At 41.3% G+C, this 18340-nt stretch overlaps 1 protein-coding gene across 9 annotated transcripts in view; it reads left to right on the top strand.

Annotated features, from left to right (window-relative positions):
* The first annotated feature begins 1650 nt into the window (after positions 1–1650).
* Positions 1651–18340, top strand: part of cita (citron rho-interacting serine/threonine kinase a) — a 217920-nt gene continuing 201230 nt past the window's right edge. For all 9 annotated transcript variants that reach the window (XM_060843752.1, XM_060843750.1, XM_060843753.1 and 6 more), the window contains exons 1-4: positions 1651–1717; positions 7264–7373; positions 12611–12761; positions 16572–16747. In XM_060843752.1, the coding sequence (XP_060699735.1) occupies positions 7278–7373; positions 12611–12761; positions 16572–16747 (423 nt within the window). In that variant the 5' untranslated portion in view covers positions 1651–1717; positions 7264–7277. The remainder of the gene's footprint in view (positions 1718–7263; positions 7374–12610; positions 12762–16571; positions 16748–18340) is intronic.

Here is an 18340-nt window from a genome sequence, read left to right as displayed (position 1 = left end):
TAGCCACACTACCATACATCAGGAGCGTTTCAGAACTGACAGCCAGACTACTGTGACCCCTAGGACTCATAACGGCACACAAACCAACAGCCACGCTCAGACAACAACTTACTAGAACAAAGGAGCCAATACCCAACATGAGCAAAACTAATGTAGTTTATAAAATACCATGCAAGGACTGCACAAAACACTATATAGGACAAACAGGAAGACAGCTAACAATCCGCATACATGAACACCAACTAGCCACGAAACGACACGACCAGCTATCCCTAGTAGCCACACACTCAGACAACAAGCAACATGAATTCGACTGGGAAAACACTACTATCATAGGGCAAGCCAGACAGCGAACAGCCAGGGAATTCCTAGAGGCATGGCATTCATCCACAAATTCCATCAACAGACACATCGACCTGGACCCAATATACCAATCACTACAGCGGACAGCTGAAACTGACACCCGGAAGCGGCAAGGACAGACCACTATAAATGCCGGAAGAAACATCAAAGAAGCGCTTCGCAGGAGGCTCCACAGCACTGATGATGTCTCCTAGCCAGGGGACGAAACGTTTGCAACAAAAACTTCCAGCTCGGCGAACAGAACCACTACAACAAGCACCTGAGCTACAAATCTTCGCACAAACTTTGAGTATTTGATCAAGTTTTGTCACTTTGAAAATTTCGTTCTTTAGGTTCACTCTTTCGGTTTGTTGTATGTCAATGCGCTTCTCTCCAATCAGCCGTCACTCCAAACTGAAAATGACCGATTGTGTGTAAATTTTTCTGTGGGTTGTAAACGACAAAGTATTGTTTAAAACAAAAAGAACTCAACTCCGCTCCACAGAAACTGAATTTGGAACAATTAGATTAGATTAGATTACTTACAGTGTGGAAACAGGCCCTTCGGCCCAACAAGTCCACACCGACCCGCCGAAGCGCAACCCACCCATTCCCCTACATTTACCCCTTACCTAACACTACGGGCAATTTAGCATGGCCAATTCACCCGACCCGCACATCTTTGGACTGTGGGAGGAAACCGGAGCACCCGGAGGAAACCCACGCAGACACGGGGAGAATGTGCAAACTCCACACAGTCAGTCGCCTGAGTTATTAGTACTCTTGCTAGACGAAGCCAGAGTTAATAGTCCGAACAGGTTTATTCGGAAGCACCAACTCTCGGAGCGCTGCTCCTTCATCAGGAATGGACTCGATGGGCCGAATGGCCTTACTTCCACTCCTACGTCTTATGGTAACGAGTGCGGCGGGATCATAAGACAGGTGTGTGACTGTGGAGGAGTGTCCGAGGGAGTTAACTTTGTCCAACACCGACACATCTTGATGAAGCCAGGCTACGCTGCCGGCTCCGCTCCGGCGGTGCTCCGAGTCCCCAGGCTGGCATCCCATTCTCCTCCTGCGGCAGGCGGGCAGGCGGGCGGCCCGCGTCCCCGTTGCCAGGGGATACCAGTTGTGAGGGGGGGGAGGGGGGACGCCCTGGAGACGCCACCGCTCCCGCCAATCAGCAGGAGGAGCACGCGCCTCGCCTCGGGCGGTCGGACCAATCCGCGGGCCGACGCCTGTCAGGTGGCACAGCCCGCTGCCCAATGGGAGGCGGGTGACGTTACTTGGAGCCGAGTTTGAAGGGAAAGGAACGGGAGTCCGTTAGAGTCTGGCGGGAATCGAGGGGGGAAGTCCACAGGGGCCGCCTCAGCAGGTAATCAGCTCACCGCCCGTTACCGGGACTGCCCGGGGGCACTGGGGTACGATCACCGGGCACGGCCCCTGGCACTGGGTGCATCGCGTGTTCACTGGAACCGGGATATTGAGTGGGTACAGCTGCTGGCCATGGAGGTGTTGATCGGGCATGGCCGCTGGACTGGGAGTAGCTGCTGGCACCGGGCATGAGACTGAAATAACTGCAGATACTGAAATCCAAAGTGGAGAAACAGGAGGCTGGAACAACACAGGCAGCATCGGGAGGTGGAGAAGGTTTCAGGTTAGAGCTGAAATGTTGATTTCTCCACCTCTTGGTGCTGCCTGGTTTGCTGTGTTGTTCCACTCTCCTGTTCGTCTACACTGGCTCTAGGCATGTTCACCATCTCCAGCGGAAGTAGGTGCTGCAGATGCTGGATTAGAGTCAAAATTGGAGTGTTGCTGGAAAAGCACAGCAGGTCAGGCAGCATCTGGAGGAGCAGGAGAGTCAATGTTTCGGGCAAAAGCCCTTCATCAGGACAGGAAGGACTTTTGCTGGAAATGTTGACTCTCCTGCTCCTCAGTTGCTGCCTGACCTGCTGTGCTTTTCCAGCACCACTCTAAATCTTGACCCATGCTCACCATCTGAGGCTCCTAGGCACAGGTTGTGTTCCCTGACCATGACTGCTGCCACTGGGCACATTCACCAGGGGTGGTTGACCTACTCACTCTCATGTTGAGAGATGAGAGCTCTGTTTGTTGGGTAGATTTACTGGAGAGGGCTGCAGTCATTGGTCAGTTTCAGAGGCATGGGGGGCTGCTGCCACTGAGATGGGCCACTGTCACTGGGCTTTTTTACTGGGAAGGGCTGTCTTTACCAGGAACTGGTGCCATAGTTCTCTGCATTTGATGGGAGTGGTTGCCATCATCAGGTGTGCTTGATGGGCATGTCCATACTTGCCAGTGTCTGACAGCGGTCACTGGGTGTGTACACTGGGTTGGCAGCTGTCATTGGGTATGTATACTGGGATGTTACCAGTCACCACATGTGTACTTCTGGGTGGTACGGCTCACTGGGTGTTTTTGTCAGGAAATGCCACTGTCAGCTTTGACAGGGTATCGAGTGTGTTTTCTGTAATTCAAGATGATGGCTGACCACAACCTTATCAAGGAAAATCGGAGATGGACAGTAAATGCTTACCTCGCCAGTGACACTATGTCCTGAAAAGAATAAATAAATAAAACAGAATTTCGGAAGATATAGGCAGGTGCAATTTAATCTATAGACGTGTGTATTTTGGTTGGATAAATCAAGCATGACAATATAAACTAAACAATACAATTTTAAAAGCTTTATTGGGACATAGAGTTGGAGGTATATGCATAACTCTTTGAAGGTAACAGAGCCATTGAAATGTATTTTAAGAGGTCCATTAAAATCAACTGGTTTGGCCATTTGACCTATTTCTTGTCATATTTTGTTTTATGATATTTCTGTGAAGTGTCTTGAGACATTCTATTATATTAAGGATGCTATATATGTTGTTTAAAAAAATGCACTCCTTGTCTTTTTTAACGAAAGAGTACAGTACAAAATGGGTAAGTTGTACTAAATGTCTTTAAAACACTGGTTAGGCTTCAGCCAGTATTGTGGTCAAGTCTGGTCATCCCGTTTTAAGTCTGTGAAGACCTGGAGAAGGCCTGTTTTTGGAGCACAGAAAGTTGAGAGATTTATTCGACATTTTCAAAATCCTAAATACTTTTTACATAGTAGATGATAAGGGAGAGCTTCTTGTGGTAGAATAAACAGTAAGTAGAGGACATAAACTTAGGGTAATTGGGAAAAGATTCAACGAGGGGAGATCTATTTTTATGCAGTGAGTTGTCATGATCCTGCATACCCTGCAGGGGATAGGTCTAATTGGCTGTGTTTTTAAAGAATTGGTACAGGCATGATGCTGAATGACCTTTGACTAGTTGTATTATTCTATGAGTATGTAGTTTTTCTAACCTTTTGAAAGTCTATTTTGTGAGCTATTGTATTGAGGATTAGAATTTGAAATAATATCAAATACTCTAGTGATTTTGGTAGTGGACCAGCTGTTCAGACGTTTTAAGTTAAAATCATGTTATATGGAGCAAGGTAGCCCCTTCAAGAAACCTGGAGTGGCACCAAAATAGAACAGTGAAAGCTGTGTGATTTTTGAAACAATCTTTCCTTCAGGATGTAGAATATGAATGTAAATTAGTATATGGTTAATCGATAAGGGATGGTCTTGCCAATTATATATTGCAGTTCATTTTTAAAAATAGATTAGTGAAATAATTGTGTGACATTATATTACTGCATTAAAAAATCAGCAATACTGATGACACCAGGGATTATTGTGTAAAATCAATTTCCAAAAATCACAGCAGAAGATGGTGTCATCAAAAAGGAACAATAATCTTTCCACAAAAATGAAGAAACCACTGTTAAATAGAAACTCTTGAGTGCAATGCTGAGGTGTCTTAAAAAGCACTAGCACAATGCTGGCCATTGAAAGCTCAAGCATCCTTTTGTTTCATCTAAAGAAAAAGCCAAAAATCATATGAAACTGACTTTCTGGCAGTTCAAGAAAATGTGATGTCATATACCAAACAGAAATGAAGCTGATATTCACTATGATCACGGTGGATATGCTGTCAATAAGTATCACTTAGGGCAAAGTTTTGTAGAACCTGAATAATGTGTGCCTGTGAGACTGACAATAACCCTGCATCTGGAGTAATGTTGAGGACAGTGTGAAGACTTTGTCGGGAAAAATTGGAATGAATTATAACAGCTTTTGCAATTGACTGGATAGTGTTAACTACAGGATGCTATATGACTGTTATTTGCCATTATAGTAAGAACAGGAAGCATTGGTCCACAATTCTGGAAACTGAAAGTGTGGCAGAAGGATGTAGTGGAGAATCTGACTGAAAATATTGTAAAGGGACCTTGTGGGTGCCTCTTGGTTTACATAGACAACACTACAAACACCATTGTCATGTGTTAGCAAGCACAATGTGTTATATGGAGATCTGTCAATACTTTGCAGTTAGCCATTGACAATGCCTTTCTTCACTTAGTAAGGATAATACCATCGCAACTGCAGTTGCACAAGTTCATCTGCACCATGGTGATAGAAGCATTCAAAGAAAATCAAAAACCAAGTTAAGTTGAACAATACCAGCTGATCCAGTACTGTCATGGTAGACTGGTTAGCAAGACTAGATCACATGGAACACAGGGAGATCTAGCCATTTGGATACAGAACTGGCTTGAAGATAGAAGACAGAGGATGGTGGTGGAGGGTTGCTTTTCAGATTAGAGGCCTGTGACCAGTGGCGTGCTGTAAGCATTGCTTCTGGGTCCACTGCTTTTCGTTATGTATACATGATTTGGATGTGAACATAGGAAGTATGGTTAGTGAGTTTGCAGGTGACACCAAAATTGGTGGTGTAATGGACAGTGAAGAATGTTACCTCCAAGTACATTGTGATCTTGATCAGCTGGGTCAATTGACTGAGGTGTGACAGGTGGAGTTTACTTTAGATAGATGTGAGGTGCTGCATTTTTGAAAAGCAAATCAGGCAGAACTAATACACTTAATGGTAAGGTCCTGAGGAATGTTGCTGAACTAAGACCTTGGAGTGCAGATTCATAGTTCTGTGAAAGTGGAGTCGCAGGTAAATAGGATAGTGAAGAAGGCATTTGGTATGTTTGCCTTTATTAGTCAGAGTATTGAGTATAGGATTTGGAAAGTCATATTGTGACTGTAGAGGGCATTGGCTAGGCCACTTTTGGAGTACTGTGTACTAAGAAGGAAGTTGTGAAACTTGAAAGGGTTCAGAAAAGATTTGCAAGGATTTTGCCAGGTTTGGAAAATTTGAGCTACAGACAGAAATCATGAGGGGCAAAGATAGAGGAAATAGACAAGGTATTTTCCTTGGGGTGGGGGAGTTCAAAACTAGAGGGCTTAGATTTAAGGTGAGGGGGAAAGATTTGAAAGGTACCTAAGGGACAACTTTTTTTGTAGAGAAGGTGGTGTGTGTATGTAATGAGCCACTGGAGGAAGTGGTGGAGGCTGGTATATTTACAACACATAAAAGGCATCTGGTTGGGTATATGAGTACAAAGGGATTAGAGGTTTATGGACCAAATGCTGGCAAATGGGCTTGGATTTATCCAGGATAGCTGGTTGGTATGGACGAGTTGGACCGAAGGGTTTGTTTCCCTGCTCGACATCTCTGACTTTGACAGTAACATTCATAGGAATTTGGTAAATGACTCAATGAACAAAGCTGGGCTATATCATTGTGCTTTCAGATGGACCCTGAACAGAGCCATCTGATGTCTGAATGCTTCAACTGCAAGATGAGCAATGGCAATTAATTGAGGATATCTTACCATTGCCATCCACTTTAAAAAGGAGTTACAACTTCCATATTTACCAGCCAGTTTCAATTTCAAACATTTATCCAATTTGCAACAAACTCACTTCAGAATTAACCTTCCGTACAAAGTTGGAAAGGTTGCTGATTTTTCATACTCTCTGGATGGAGTGGTGCAAACGAACACACATTGTTCTCCTTGTAGAACTGGCCAAGAATTACCTTTGCATTCCAGAATTCTCTGTGCCTGCAGAATGTGTTTTTGAATGCTGACCTTACAGTTAATCATCTGTGCATAAGCCTGAGACTAGAGCATGTAAACTTGTTAATTTTTCTGAATAAAAGTTAGCACTGGAGTTGAAATTAGAGCAGTTGAAATGAAATTCAGGTGAGTTGTTTTCTCTTTTCAATAGGTGTTGTGTTTTGGACAACTCTGGGAAACTATGTAAAATATTCAAAAGAATTCTACAGAAAAGTGTCTTTTTTTGGAAAGACATTAGGAGTTTTTGTGTATATTATATAAAATGTTACAACAGCTTTTCCTGTCAATTTAGCCATCACTCTTTTTCATTTTGAGTATAATTTAAACTACAGAGCTGAAAGAAATGTTTGTGTTTTATTTTTAAGAAACACAATTAATGTTTAAATGGTTAGTTGTTATAATTTTAATAGTTTGAGCAATTTTTTAACAACAACATTTACATCCTTGGATTAGAACATTCTTTCTTGCCACTTGGTGTCGACCTTGGCTCGGTGCATCTGAACCCGAAAGCAGTGGATTCAATTTCCACTCTAGAGACTTATGCACATAATTGAGGATGATGCTTCTTTGCATTGAGAGAATTGTGCAATTGAGAGGTTTATATTTTAAATGGGAAAAGTGGAATCTTTAATCAGAATCTAGCTCATAATATGTCTGATTCTAGAGTTCTCAGTGGGACAAAGTGGAGCTAGCTTTAATGTCTTTAATAGATGATACATTAAACATAGAAGTGCTTGAGTTTGCTATTAAGGAATGTTGTTATGAGGACTGTTTCATTTCTTAGTTTTGTTGCTTTGATTTCTACAGGGGAGAAATGTGTGAGGAAAAGGAATATTCTTTAGCTCCAATTTTTGTTTTCAAAAATTATCTTTTTCTTTTCTCTTTAGTAAAACTGAGAGCAATGTTGAAGTTTAAATTTGGCGGTCGTTGCCTTGTGGACATTGGACCAGGTGAACCAATCACCAATCGGTGTTCCAGAATAAATTTATTTTTCCAGGTTAGTGATGTTTTGATGCTGAAGACTTAGAGCTTGCCAAGACAGATTGAATGCGGTTACTCATCTAGTCAGACGTACGACACAGGAAGATTGATGTACAAATAATAATTGTTGTGGATAAGAGATTAACATTGGTTTTTTAAAAAAAAAATCTTGCATTTATGTAGTGTCTTTTGTGACTCTCTGATGTCTCAAAACTGTACTGACCTAATTGAATGTTGTCTTGAATCAAATAACACAGCTTCTGTAACTGTGTGCTCTCTGGTGTAAGTGATTGTTTATTCAATAAACATTAATCACCCAGCGACGTCACTGTAAATTTTGGATGATACAGAAGTAGAGACAGTTTGATGTTCTGGGGCTTTGTGTCAAAAAACTAGTGAAGTTCTTGGGGTAGTTAGAATTTAAAATGTTCCTGTCAATATTAGAGGGAACACAGGGATTTAAAATTTATATAAAAATAATATGCAGAAAAGTTTGTGAAAAGATTTGTAGCTCAGGTGCTCGTTGTTGTGGTTCTGTTCGCCGAGCTGGGAATTTGTTTCAGACGTTTCGTCCCCTGTCTAGGTGACATCCTCAGTGCTTGGGAGCTTCCTGTGAAGTGCTTCTGTGATCTTTCCTCCGGCATTTGTAGTGGTTTGTATCTGCCCCTTCCAGTTGTCAATTCCAGCTGTCTGTTGCAGTGGCCGGTATATTGGGTCCAGGTCCATGTGCTTATTGATTGAACCGGAAGCGGCAGATTCAAACCACTACAAATGCCAGAGGAAAGATCACAGAAGCGCTTCACAGGAAGCTCCCAAGCACTGAAGATGTCACCTAGACAGGGGACGAAATGTCTGCAACACAAATTCCCAGCTCAGTGAACAGAATCACAACAAAATGCAGAAAAATGGCCAGAAAAGTTGTGATACCAGATGAAAGTTGAGGTATTGAGCAATTGCTGGAGAAAATGTTCCACGTATTCATCACTGATAGTATCAGGTAACATATCAAAGTTGCAGACATTTCTTCACCCATTGGACTGCAGACTAAGTTTTGGATTTTGGACAGATCCTCTCTTTTTTTTAAAACTCTCCTTCAATTAATTGATTCTGCTCACCTACACTGGGTAACTGTGGTGGTGGGGGGGGCGGGGTACACGCAGTGGTGGTGATTGGAGTTTCTTAATACAAATTTTAGACACCTTCCTTATTTTTACTTAAGATAAAAATACATGTTCACGTTATTTCGATATTTAGATACTTCTTAGCTTTGTGTGGCATTTGTTGATGTAGCTCTTCTCTAAATTTCTTTATTGTGAGTCAGCATTACTGTCGTAGCATTTTAAAAAGTTTTATTTCTGGTAATAATGCTGCAGAATGCACTCTTTTTCCCGAATTTCTTTGAAGTAGAAATGTTTATTCTGGAAATTGAATGTTTTCTTTTTCGGTGCCCTTTGTGAGGACCAGGTACAAGGAGCCTTTGTTCCCTCATATTGACCATCTTAAGTATGGGTCTCCATCATGTGGCTTGAGTGAAGGTTAAACCTCTAATTCAATAAGTTGAATAGTGTACATTAAGTCAGAGAGTTCCCCTACATTGGACAGAGGTTTAGTGGTCATGTAACTGAAGAAGTGATTTTGAGGCTTAGGATAATGCTATAGGAACTTGTATTTAAATCCCACGAAGGCAGCTTAATGTTAATAAAGATTACTTCAAATACAGTAATTAGAAATACATTTAGTATTGTCTTATCCATGCAAGTGTGCATATTGGGATGTCAAAGTTAGAATATTTAATAGAGAAAGTGAAGAGAGGTTTGAACAAAAAGGAATTGTGAGGAAAGAGATTTAATATATTTTAAAAGATTGCTTTTTAAAAAGCATTATCAAAGTCTCCAGTGGGAATATTGACTCTCATAAGGCTTTTGATTAGGTCCCTTGTAAGAACTGATAGGTAAAGTTTATGCTTGTGGACTTGAAGAAAAGTTATTCACCTGGTTATGAAATTAACTGACAGGAGACAAAAAGCAACAATTTGGGCATGAGAACTAAGAGCAGGAGTAGGCAATTCACCCTTTTGCTGTCTGATTTGTCATTCAATATAATTCTGATTGATTTTGTTATGGCCTCAACTCCACTTTTCCTGCCTGCTTCCTGTAACCCTTCAATCAGTTCCTAATTAAAATTCTGTTTATCTCCTCAAATTTACTCAATGTCATGGTATCCACCACACTCGGGTTGTGAATGCCACAGATTCAGAATATTCTCAGATGAAGAAACTGAGGGTATTCTGGCTAAGTTTGCAGATGATACAAAGATAGATAGAAGGACAGGTAGGATTGAGGAAGCAGGGAGGCTGCTGAAGGATTTGTATAGGTTAGGAGAGTGGGCAAAGAAGTGGCAGATGGAATACAGTGTGAGATCATGTCCTTTTGTCAGAAAAATGGAATCATGGGCTATTTTCTGAACGGGGAGAAAATTTCTGAAGTTTGAAGTGCAAAGAGACTTTGGAGTTTTCGTCCAGGATTCTCTCAAGGTAAACTTGCAGGCTGAGTCAGTAGTATATAATATAAAAGCAGGGACGTACTTCTGAGGCTCTGGTCTGACCACATTTGGAGTATTGTATGTAGTTTTGGGCCCCATTTCTCAGGAAGGATGGACTGACCCTTAGAGGAGGTTCACTAGAATGGTCCCAGGAATGAAAAGCTTAACATATGAGGAACGTTTGAGGACTGTGGGGCTATGCTTGATTGAGTTTAGAAGATGAGGGGGATCTAATTGAAACTCACAGAATACCGAATGGCCTGGACAAAGTAGATGTTGCGAACGTTGATAGGAGTACCCAATGGTAGGAGAGACTTGGATCTGTGGGCACAGTCTTAGTAGTTTTAGAGTGGAGATAAGGAAAAACTTCTTCAGCCAGAGAGTGGTGAATCTATGGAATTCATTACCAGAAAAGACTGTGGAGGCCTGGTCAATGAGTGTATCTGAGACTGAGATAGATAGATAGGTTCTTGATTGTCAAGGGTATCATGGGTTACGGGGAGAAAGTGGGAGAATGGGGTTGAGAAATTTATCAACATGATGGTTGGAGGAAGAGTGCCTCATCTTCCGCCTGGGAACCCTCCAACCACAAGGGATGAACTCCGATTTCTCCAGTTTCCTCATTTTCCCTCCCCCCACCTTGTCTCAGTCGATTTCTTCGAACTCAGCACCGCCCTCCTAACCTGCAATTTTCTCCCTGACCTCTCCACCCCCACCCCACTCCAGCCTATCACCCTCACCTTGACCTCCTTCCACCTACCACATCTCCATCGCCCCTCCCCCAAGTCCCTCCTCCCTACCTTTTATCTTAGCCTGCTGAACACATTTTCCTCATTCCTGATGAAGGGCTTTTGCCCAAAACGTCGAATTCCCTGTTCCTTGGATGCTGCCTGACCTGCTGTACTTTAACCAGCAACACATTTTCAGCTCTGATCTCCAGCATCTGCAGACCTCACTTTTTACTTGAGAAATTTATCAGCCATGATTGAGTCTGCTCTGCCATTCAGTGAGCTGAATGGTCTAATTTCTGCTCCTGTGTCTTATGGTTGTATTTTGAGGGAAATAATTTCTCATCTGTTTTAAATATGCTACTCATATCCCAAAACCATTACCTGTCCTTTGAGATTCCCCATAAGAGGACCACTTGGTGTACATCAACATTGTTAATCTCCTTTAGTGTCTTTTCTATCTCAATTAGATCTCCTCTCATTCTTAGAAGATTCTAGCAAGTCTAGGCCAAAACTGCTCAGTCTCTCTTCACAAGACAAGCCTCTCACCTCTGAATCAATCAAGTGCATCTCATTTGAACTGCCTTTTGTGTAATTACATCCCTCCTCATGTAAGAAAACCAAAACTGCAGTACTCCAGGTGTAGTTTCACTGAGACCTTGTACAGTTACAACTACCTTCCCTACTTCAATATTCTTTTCCTTTAGCAATAAATGTCAAAATTCTGATTGTTATACCGGTATACTAGTTTGCTGTGATTCATGCAGAAGGAAACCCAGATCTTTCCAAAACATCCTGAAATTTGTTATTTCTTTACTGAGGCTTAATGTCCCACCTATTTTAATGTCATCTACAAATTTGAAGATAGTATCTTCCATCCCTGTATCCAAGACATTGGATAAGGTTGAGATCCAAGGACTAAAACCCTATGGCACCCTACTAGTTACTTCTTGCCAATCAAAAAAGACGCATTTATTCCTGTTGGTTAGCCAATCCTCTTCGTATGCTAATAAATGGCCCCTAGCTCCAGGTATTCTATTGGCAGGATGTAACTAATGGTGCTCCGAAAGGTTCTATATTGGCTCTCAACCATTTTGTTGTACTTATTCCATTTACTAAGTAATTAACTAAAAATATAAATATCCAAGTTTGTTGACACAATGGCCAGTTGTTTGTAAGCATTGTAGATTGAAATATTCAATTGCTAAGATATTATTAGATTAAATGAATGGGCTAAACTGTGGCAGATGGCTTTCAATGGGCGGCGCAGTGGCTCAGTAGTTAGCACTGCTGCCTCACAGCGCCGGGTTCGATTCCTAACTCGGGCGACTGCGCAAACTCCACACAGGCATTCTCCCTGTGTCTGCGTGTGTTTCCTCCGGGTGCTCCGGTTTCCTCCCACGATCCAAAGATGTGCAGGTCGGGTGAATTGGCCATACTAAATTGTCCATAGTGTTAGGTGCAATAGTTAAGAGTAAATATAGGGAAGGGAAAAGAGCCTGGATGGGTTACACTTTGGCGGCTTGGTGCGTACTTGTTGAGCCATAGGGCCTGTTTCCATACTGTAGGGAATCTAATCTAATCTCTAATCTCATATGAGGCCAACCACTTTGGATTTATTCTCATGTATTCAGTTCTGGCTATAGCATCACTCAAAATGGTTTTTCTTTTCTCTGCCCAGATATTGCTTTGGAGTCCCTTAAGGGCTGCTTATTGGCTGTCTCCTTATTCTGAACAGAGGTTTCCTCTAACTAAATATTGGTTGGATTGAATTCTTTGGACCCCCAGTAAAAATTTAATTCTCTAGCCACTTAGATTGTTTTCTTATGTTTATTATGTCTGACCTCATGTGACAGTTATTTTATGAACTTTGGGGCATTTCAACACATTATAGATGCTACATAAGTGTTGGCCTTGTTTTCAGGCCATATAACATAGATAATCTATTGGGGATTCACCAAATTTCATTTCAATTTGTCAACAGGGAAAGACTTCATTTCCAGGTCGAATACATCAGCAATCTTGCTGCTTATTGACTAGAGAAGGACTTCTTGATGCAATTTTCGTCCTCTTTAATGAATGTAATAATCCTGAACTGTTGAAGGTTAAACATGTTGCCAACTTCGTGAAAAAGTGTGAGTACTTCATCATAAGATTATAATTGGTCTGGAAGATTTGTGTTTCTTTTTGTGCAGTGGATCAGAGCTAATGGCTGATCTATGGTAAGCAGTTATTCATGCATTTGTGTAGTGCTGTCTCTCAAACTGTTCCCTCCTCTTTCCTGTGTTTTAGAATGTATACAAAGTGCGTTTCACAGTTTCTTTTGGCCAAGTACAACAAATAGGAGTTGCGTTATGATGACTCTTAAGAATGTCTAACGTTTTTCTGTTGTGTTAAATGAAACTTGTACTGAAATTTACCTTGTAATTAATTATTTTGTAGAGAGAGAGATTCACATTCATGGACCTCTTGCAGCTGCCTTTGTTAAGGTGCATCCAGGTTAATGTGAAACAGAGAAAACCCACTGACCTTTGCTTTGAGATATGGCATACTGTGTGTGATATATCTGTCTTCAATTCTGATATGAGGAAGGGAAGGCAACCAAATGTTTGTTCTCCAAGCTGTATATTTTCAGTTCAATGCCATAAAAAGATGATTGCAAGGACAAATTAGGGAAGCTGGTTAATAGCAATTTGCAATAGCCTATGCTGTTCCTTAACTGATGCTAAAACCAAAGTCCTCACCATTCTCCACCTCCCCCACCCAACACCACTTTTGAAATTCAGACTCTTCCTGATTTTTTTTTGCATTGTTGTCCACATCAAGTTAGACTGTAGAAGGAAGGCATTTGGTTGGTCTAGTTAAGTTTGTTTGTTTATGGCTTGCATGAGCCTCCGCTCACCCCTTTCTTAATCTAACAGTGCGAATTTGATTCATTCCACATGATATCAAGAAATGGCTAGAGGCATTAGATACTGCATAAGCTCTGGGCCTGACCACATTTCTGCAATGTGTTCCAGGACTTGCTGAGCCCCTAGCAAAGCTGTTTCAGTACACTGCCATCTGTCTGAACATGTGAAAAGCTGCCTGGGTGGGTCCTATACAGATTAAGCAGGAAAATTCAGCCTGGTCTATTACCAGTCTGCTCTTGATCTCTGTTAAAATGATAGAAGTTATTAACATTGCTATAAAGGAGCATTTGCTTAACAGTATGTTTATTGATGCCCAGTTGGGTTCCGGCAGTGCCACTCAGCTCCAGACTTCATTGCAGCCTTTATTTAAACACGAATCAAAGAGCTGAATTTGAAAGGTGAGGTGAAAGTGAGCATCTTTGATGTCAAAGCTGCAGTTGACCGAGCGTGACACTAAAAGTCCAAACAAAATTGCAGTCTATGGGAATCGGGGGAAGTGGGGGGGGGGGAATAAAACTCCCTGCTGCCTGGAGTCATACCTGGCACAAAAAAGAGGTCAATCATCTCCACTCTAAGACATCTTTGCAGGAGTTCCTCAAGATGGCACTCCGCCATCTTCAGGTGCTTCGTCAATGACTGTTCTGATCTTATGATGGAAAACAAAACATAAACTAATACAGCACAGGAACAGGCCCCTAGACTCACCATGTCTCTGCTGGCCATGATGCCATTCTAAACTACTCCCATCTGACTGCACATGGTCCGTATTGCTCCATTTCCTGCTTGTTTATGTGTCTATCCAAATGCTTTTAAACATTGCAATCGCATCTACTTCTACCAACTTCCCTGCATGCATGTTCCAGACACCTGTACCCTCTATGTTGTCTTTTTTTAAAAAAAAACTTGCCTTGCACATCTCTTTTTAAACTTACCCCCTTTCGACGTAAACCTGTGCCTCCTCGTATTTGACATTTCCATATGTGAAAAACACTCTGACTATGCACTGTATCCATGCCTCTTATAATTTTGTATCCTTCTATCAGGTCGCCTCTCTGTCTCTGACACCCTAGTGAAAACAGTCGAAGTTTGTCCTACCTCTCCTTATAGCTAATACACTCCAGTCCAGGAAACTTCCTGGTGAACCCATTTTGAGTCCTCCGCAAAGCTTCAACATCCTTCCTATATTGTGGCAACCAGAGCTACACACAATATTCCAAATGTGGCCTAACTGAAGTTTAATTCAACTGCAACTTTTATACTGAATGCCCTATGCCTTCTTTACCACCCTTTCCACTTGTGTTGCCATTTTCAGGGAGCTATAAATTTGGACTCCAAGATCCCTCTGTATATCAAAATCTCCTGAGGGTTTTGCCATTTACTGTATATTTCCCTCTTGCGCTTAACCTCCCAAAATGCATCAAAACCATGGAGAAGTTTGCTAATGATGATATAGTGTTCAATACCATTTTAATCTAACCATTGGCCTTTGCATTACCGTCGCTGAATCCCCCTGTGTTAACATCTGCGGGTTACCACTGATCAGAAACTGAACTGGACTAGCCACATCATACTGTAACTACAAGAACAGGTCAGAGGCTAGAAATCCTGCAATGAGCAATTCAGTTCCTTAGTCAACATGGTTTTAGGAGATATCTACAAAGGACAAGTCAGAGAGTGATAACATATCACCCACTTGTCTGAATGAGTGCAGCTCCTTCAATACTAAGAAGCTTGACACGATCTAGGACAACGCAGCCAGCTTGATTGGCACAATATCCACATTCATTCCCTCCTCCAATGATGCAAAGTGGCAGCAGTTTGTACCATTTACAAGATGCATTGCAGAAATTCACCAAGGCACCTTTAGTACTTTCTAAACCCACGACCACACTGGAACAAGTGCAGTAGATACATGGAAACATCACCTGCATGTTCTTCTTCACTCATCATCCAGACTTGGAAACATATTGCCATTCCCTCAGGTCACTTGGTCAGGATTCTGAAGCTCCTTCCATAAAGGCATTGTATATTTAGCTACACCAAGTGGACTGCAGACGTTCAAGAAGGCAGCTCACTGACAACTTCTCAAGGGGAACCAGGAAGAGACAATAGATGCTGGCCCAGTCAATAAAGCTCACAGCCTCTGAATAAATAACAATCATGTAAACAATAAGCATTTACTTCTATTCTTTTTCTTTTGTATTCCTACCTTGCTGCTTGTTTTAATGGATCTCTGCAAGTCTTCTCAACTTTCTATTGTATTTCTACATTTTATACCCTTCTGGATAATACATTTTCCTGAACCTCTGACTGGATTTATTTGTGTCTGTGTTGTATTTATGACTTTAATTTTAAAACACTCAAGTAGAATTTTTCTGTTTTATCCAATTAAGCTCTCACTTAATCTTGCATCCAGAAGAAACTTAACGTGGAGAAAATTACCCCAGCCCCTTCAGGCTGGGTTGTGTGTACAACATCTCCATTCTCTTATTCTGTTCCCATCCTCCTTGCAGGAGGAATTCTTTGACTAATATTGATGAATACTAAGGTATAATCTGAGCACAAATTAACAGTAGATGAAAACAATTTAAAGCTTAATTATGTTGGTTGGTATTGGGCCAGAAGGTCACTAGAGTCTGCTGTCTTTAAACAAGACATGAGGATGCAGTGGAACCAATGAGAGATCAAATAGAATGTGCTGGAACCTAAGTGAGTGGGTGTTCTCTCTCTCACTCACCCACACAGGCAAGTGATCCAGCAGCAAGAGACAGTGTGTTCGAGAAAGAGAAAGAGAGACTTCCCCTTTCGTATCTCTCCTGTTTCAGAGCCGAACCATCCTTTATCACTGCTAAAATTCTGAACTCCTGTTTCTCCTATATGGAGTGCTGCAGTTCGGTGAATCATGCAGATAATATAATAACAAACAATTCAACAATGCTCAGCCCAGGTAACATTTTAAGTGCCAATTTTGTACTAGATTAGATATGGGTGATTTTTTGCATTGATTCAAAGTGTCTTTTTTTTTGTCTACAGACAGAGATATCTTGACTGAACTGAGGGAGTTGCAGCCCTGTGCCGATGATTTCGAAGTGCAAAGTGTGATTGGTCGTGGTATGTTTGCAGAAGTGCAGGTTGTACGTGAGAAAGCCACCAACGATGTTTATGCAATGAAAGTGATGAATAAGCAAGCACTGATCGGACAGGATAACGTAAGACGATATCTGTCGTGTAGATTTAGGGGTGTCGTAGCAGCATTTTGTAATAGAATGGTCACTGTGGGTCTTAGAGGTTGGCTGAATGTTTAATTTTGTTCAGTTGTAATCCTGCTTAATGCTTAAAAGTCAACATCTCTCTTTTGTTCAAAGAAATTTAAACTTAATACAGCCTGAAGTTGTTTCAAGTTTTCATGTATTGCTCCTTTAAAAGTGTTCCATTCAGTGTATGCGATCCCAACTCTCCTTTGAAGAGATTTGGTTAGTTCGTATTCTTGGCTTACTCTGTGGACAGCTTGATTGTCAAAGCTCACTTTATTGTTGTCATTGCTCAAAATTTATTTTTTATCCAACTTAACTGTGAGAGATTTATTTGCTGTGGAATGTTCTAGCTTAGAAACACACACTGTCTCTGGCAGGTGAACCACTGGTCAGAGATAGGGCAGATTCCTCCGTCATAATTTTGGTTTCCAAATTGATCTTTGTTTTTTTTTTGCTCCTCTGAATTCTGTGTAAAAGTTTCATTTCTGGTGTCAAACTACGTAATAATCTGTCCCACTGTCAGACTCCTGACTCTCAAACACAGTTTTATTTCAATATTTAGTTTTCCATATTAATTACAAATTTATATAACTGTGAAGGAGTTATCTTCTGAATCATAATTGGAGCTGATATATTCAGTACTGTATCAGAGATAAGAGGAGAGATAACATGAAAGTATATTTTCATTAGATTTTTTAACTTGGAGCTTCTCTTTTATAATGGGCGAAATGCCTGTTGTAAATATTAGGAAATATCTACTGATTGCGCTGGGCGAATGGTTGTCGTATGATGCTGTCACTATGGATACAGGGCTTTGAGTGCATGCACACTCAAGGCTTTCCATGCTTGAAGCAACTGCCCTAGTGTTATGATTTTAAACCAAAATACCACAGAATTATCTGGCTTACTGATTTATGTTTTAAAATTGTTCTTCCTGGTTGGTATTGGACCTTACCTGCCTAATCCCTCTGCATGGAGTTAAATCTGGCAAGCATGAAATAGGAAAGTACTCTTGCCTTCCTTTCCCCATTACCTTGCCTGAAGAAGCCTTTTGAGCAATTACACAGAGGGGAGCCTTTAAAACAGAAGAAATGTAAAGCTGATGGTGACATTTGCAAACTGCTGGTGCAACCTGATTGTTGGCCCAGCAGATTGGGAAGTATTGTCCAAGCTTCAGAGGGTGCTGTTTTGGTCGATGTGGCAAACCCACTTAGTCCGGGTATTAAGGGGCATTGAAATTTCAAATATCTGAACAGTGAATGGATTGTTACTCTAGCTGGTTTGGAAAGTTGGCAGTCAGAGCTTGAAAAGAAGTTGAAAGGAATATGTACCAACTAAATGAGAGGGCAAGAAGGTGACCATTGGAGTAGAATGTAGGGAAATATAAAATGATCTTTGACACTAGCTTCTTCACGATTATCAAAGATCACAGGATTCTGAAATGGAATAGCTTCTGTATCAATCCCAAGAGGTTTCTTACATGAAGAGGTTAAAAGTAAAAATACAGAAATGAGGAACTTAAGCTTCAAGGTTTAAAAGAGAAGCAAA

The sequence above is a fragment of the Hemiscyllium ocellatum genome, chromosome 24 (genome assembly GCF_020745735.1).
Source record: "Hemiscyllium ocellatum isolate sHemOce1 chromosome 24, sHemOce1.pat.X.cur, whole genome shotgun sequence".
NCBI lineage: Eukaryota > Metazoa > Chordata > Chondrichthyes > Orectolobiformes > Hemiscylliidae > Hemiscyllium > Hemiscyllium ocellatum.
This window is presented reverse-complemented; position numbering and strand designations above follow the sequence as displayed.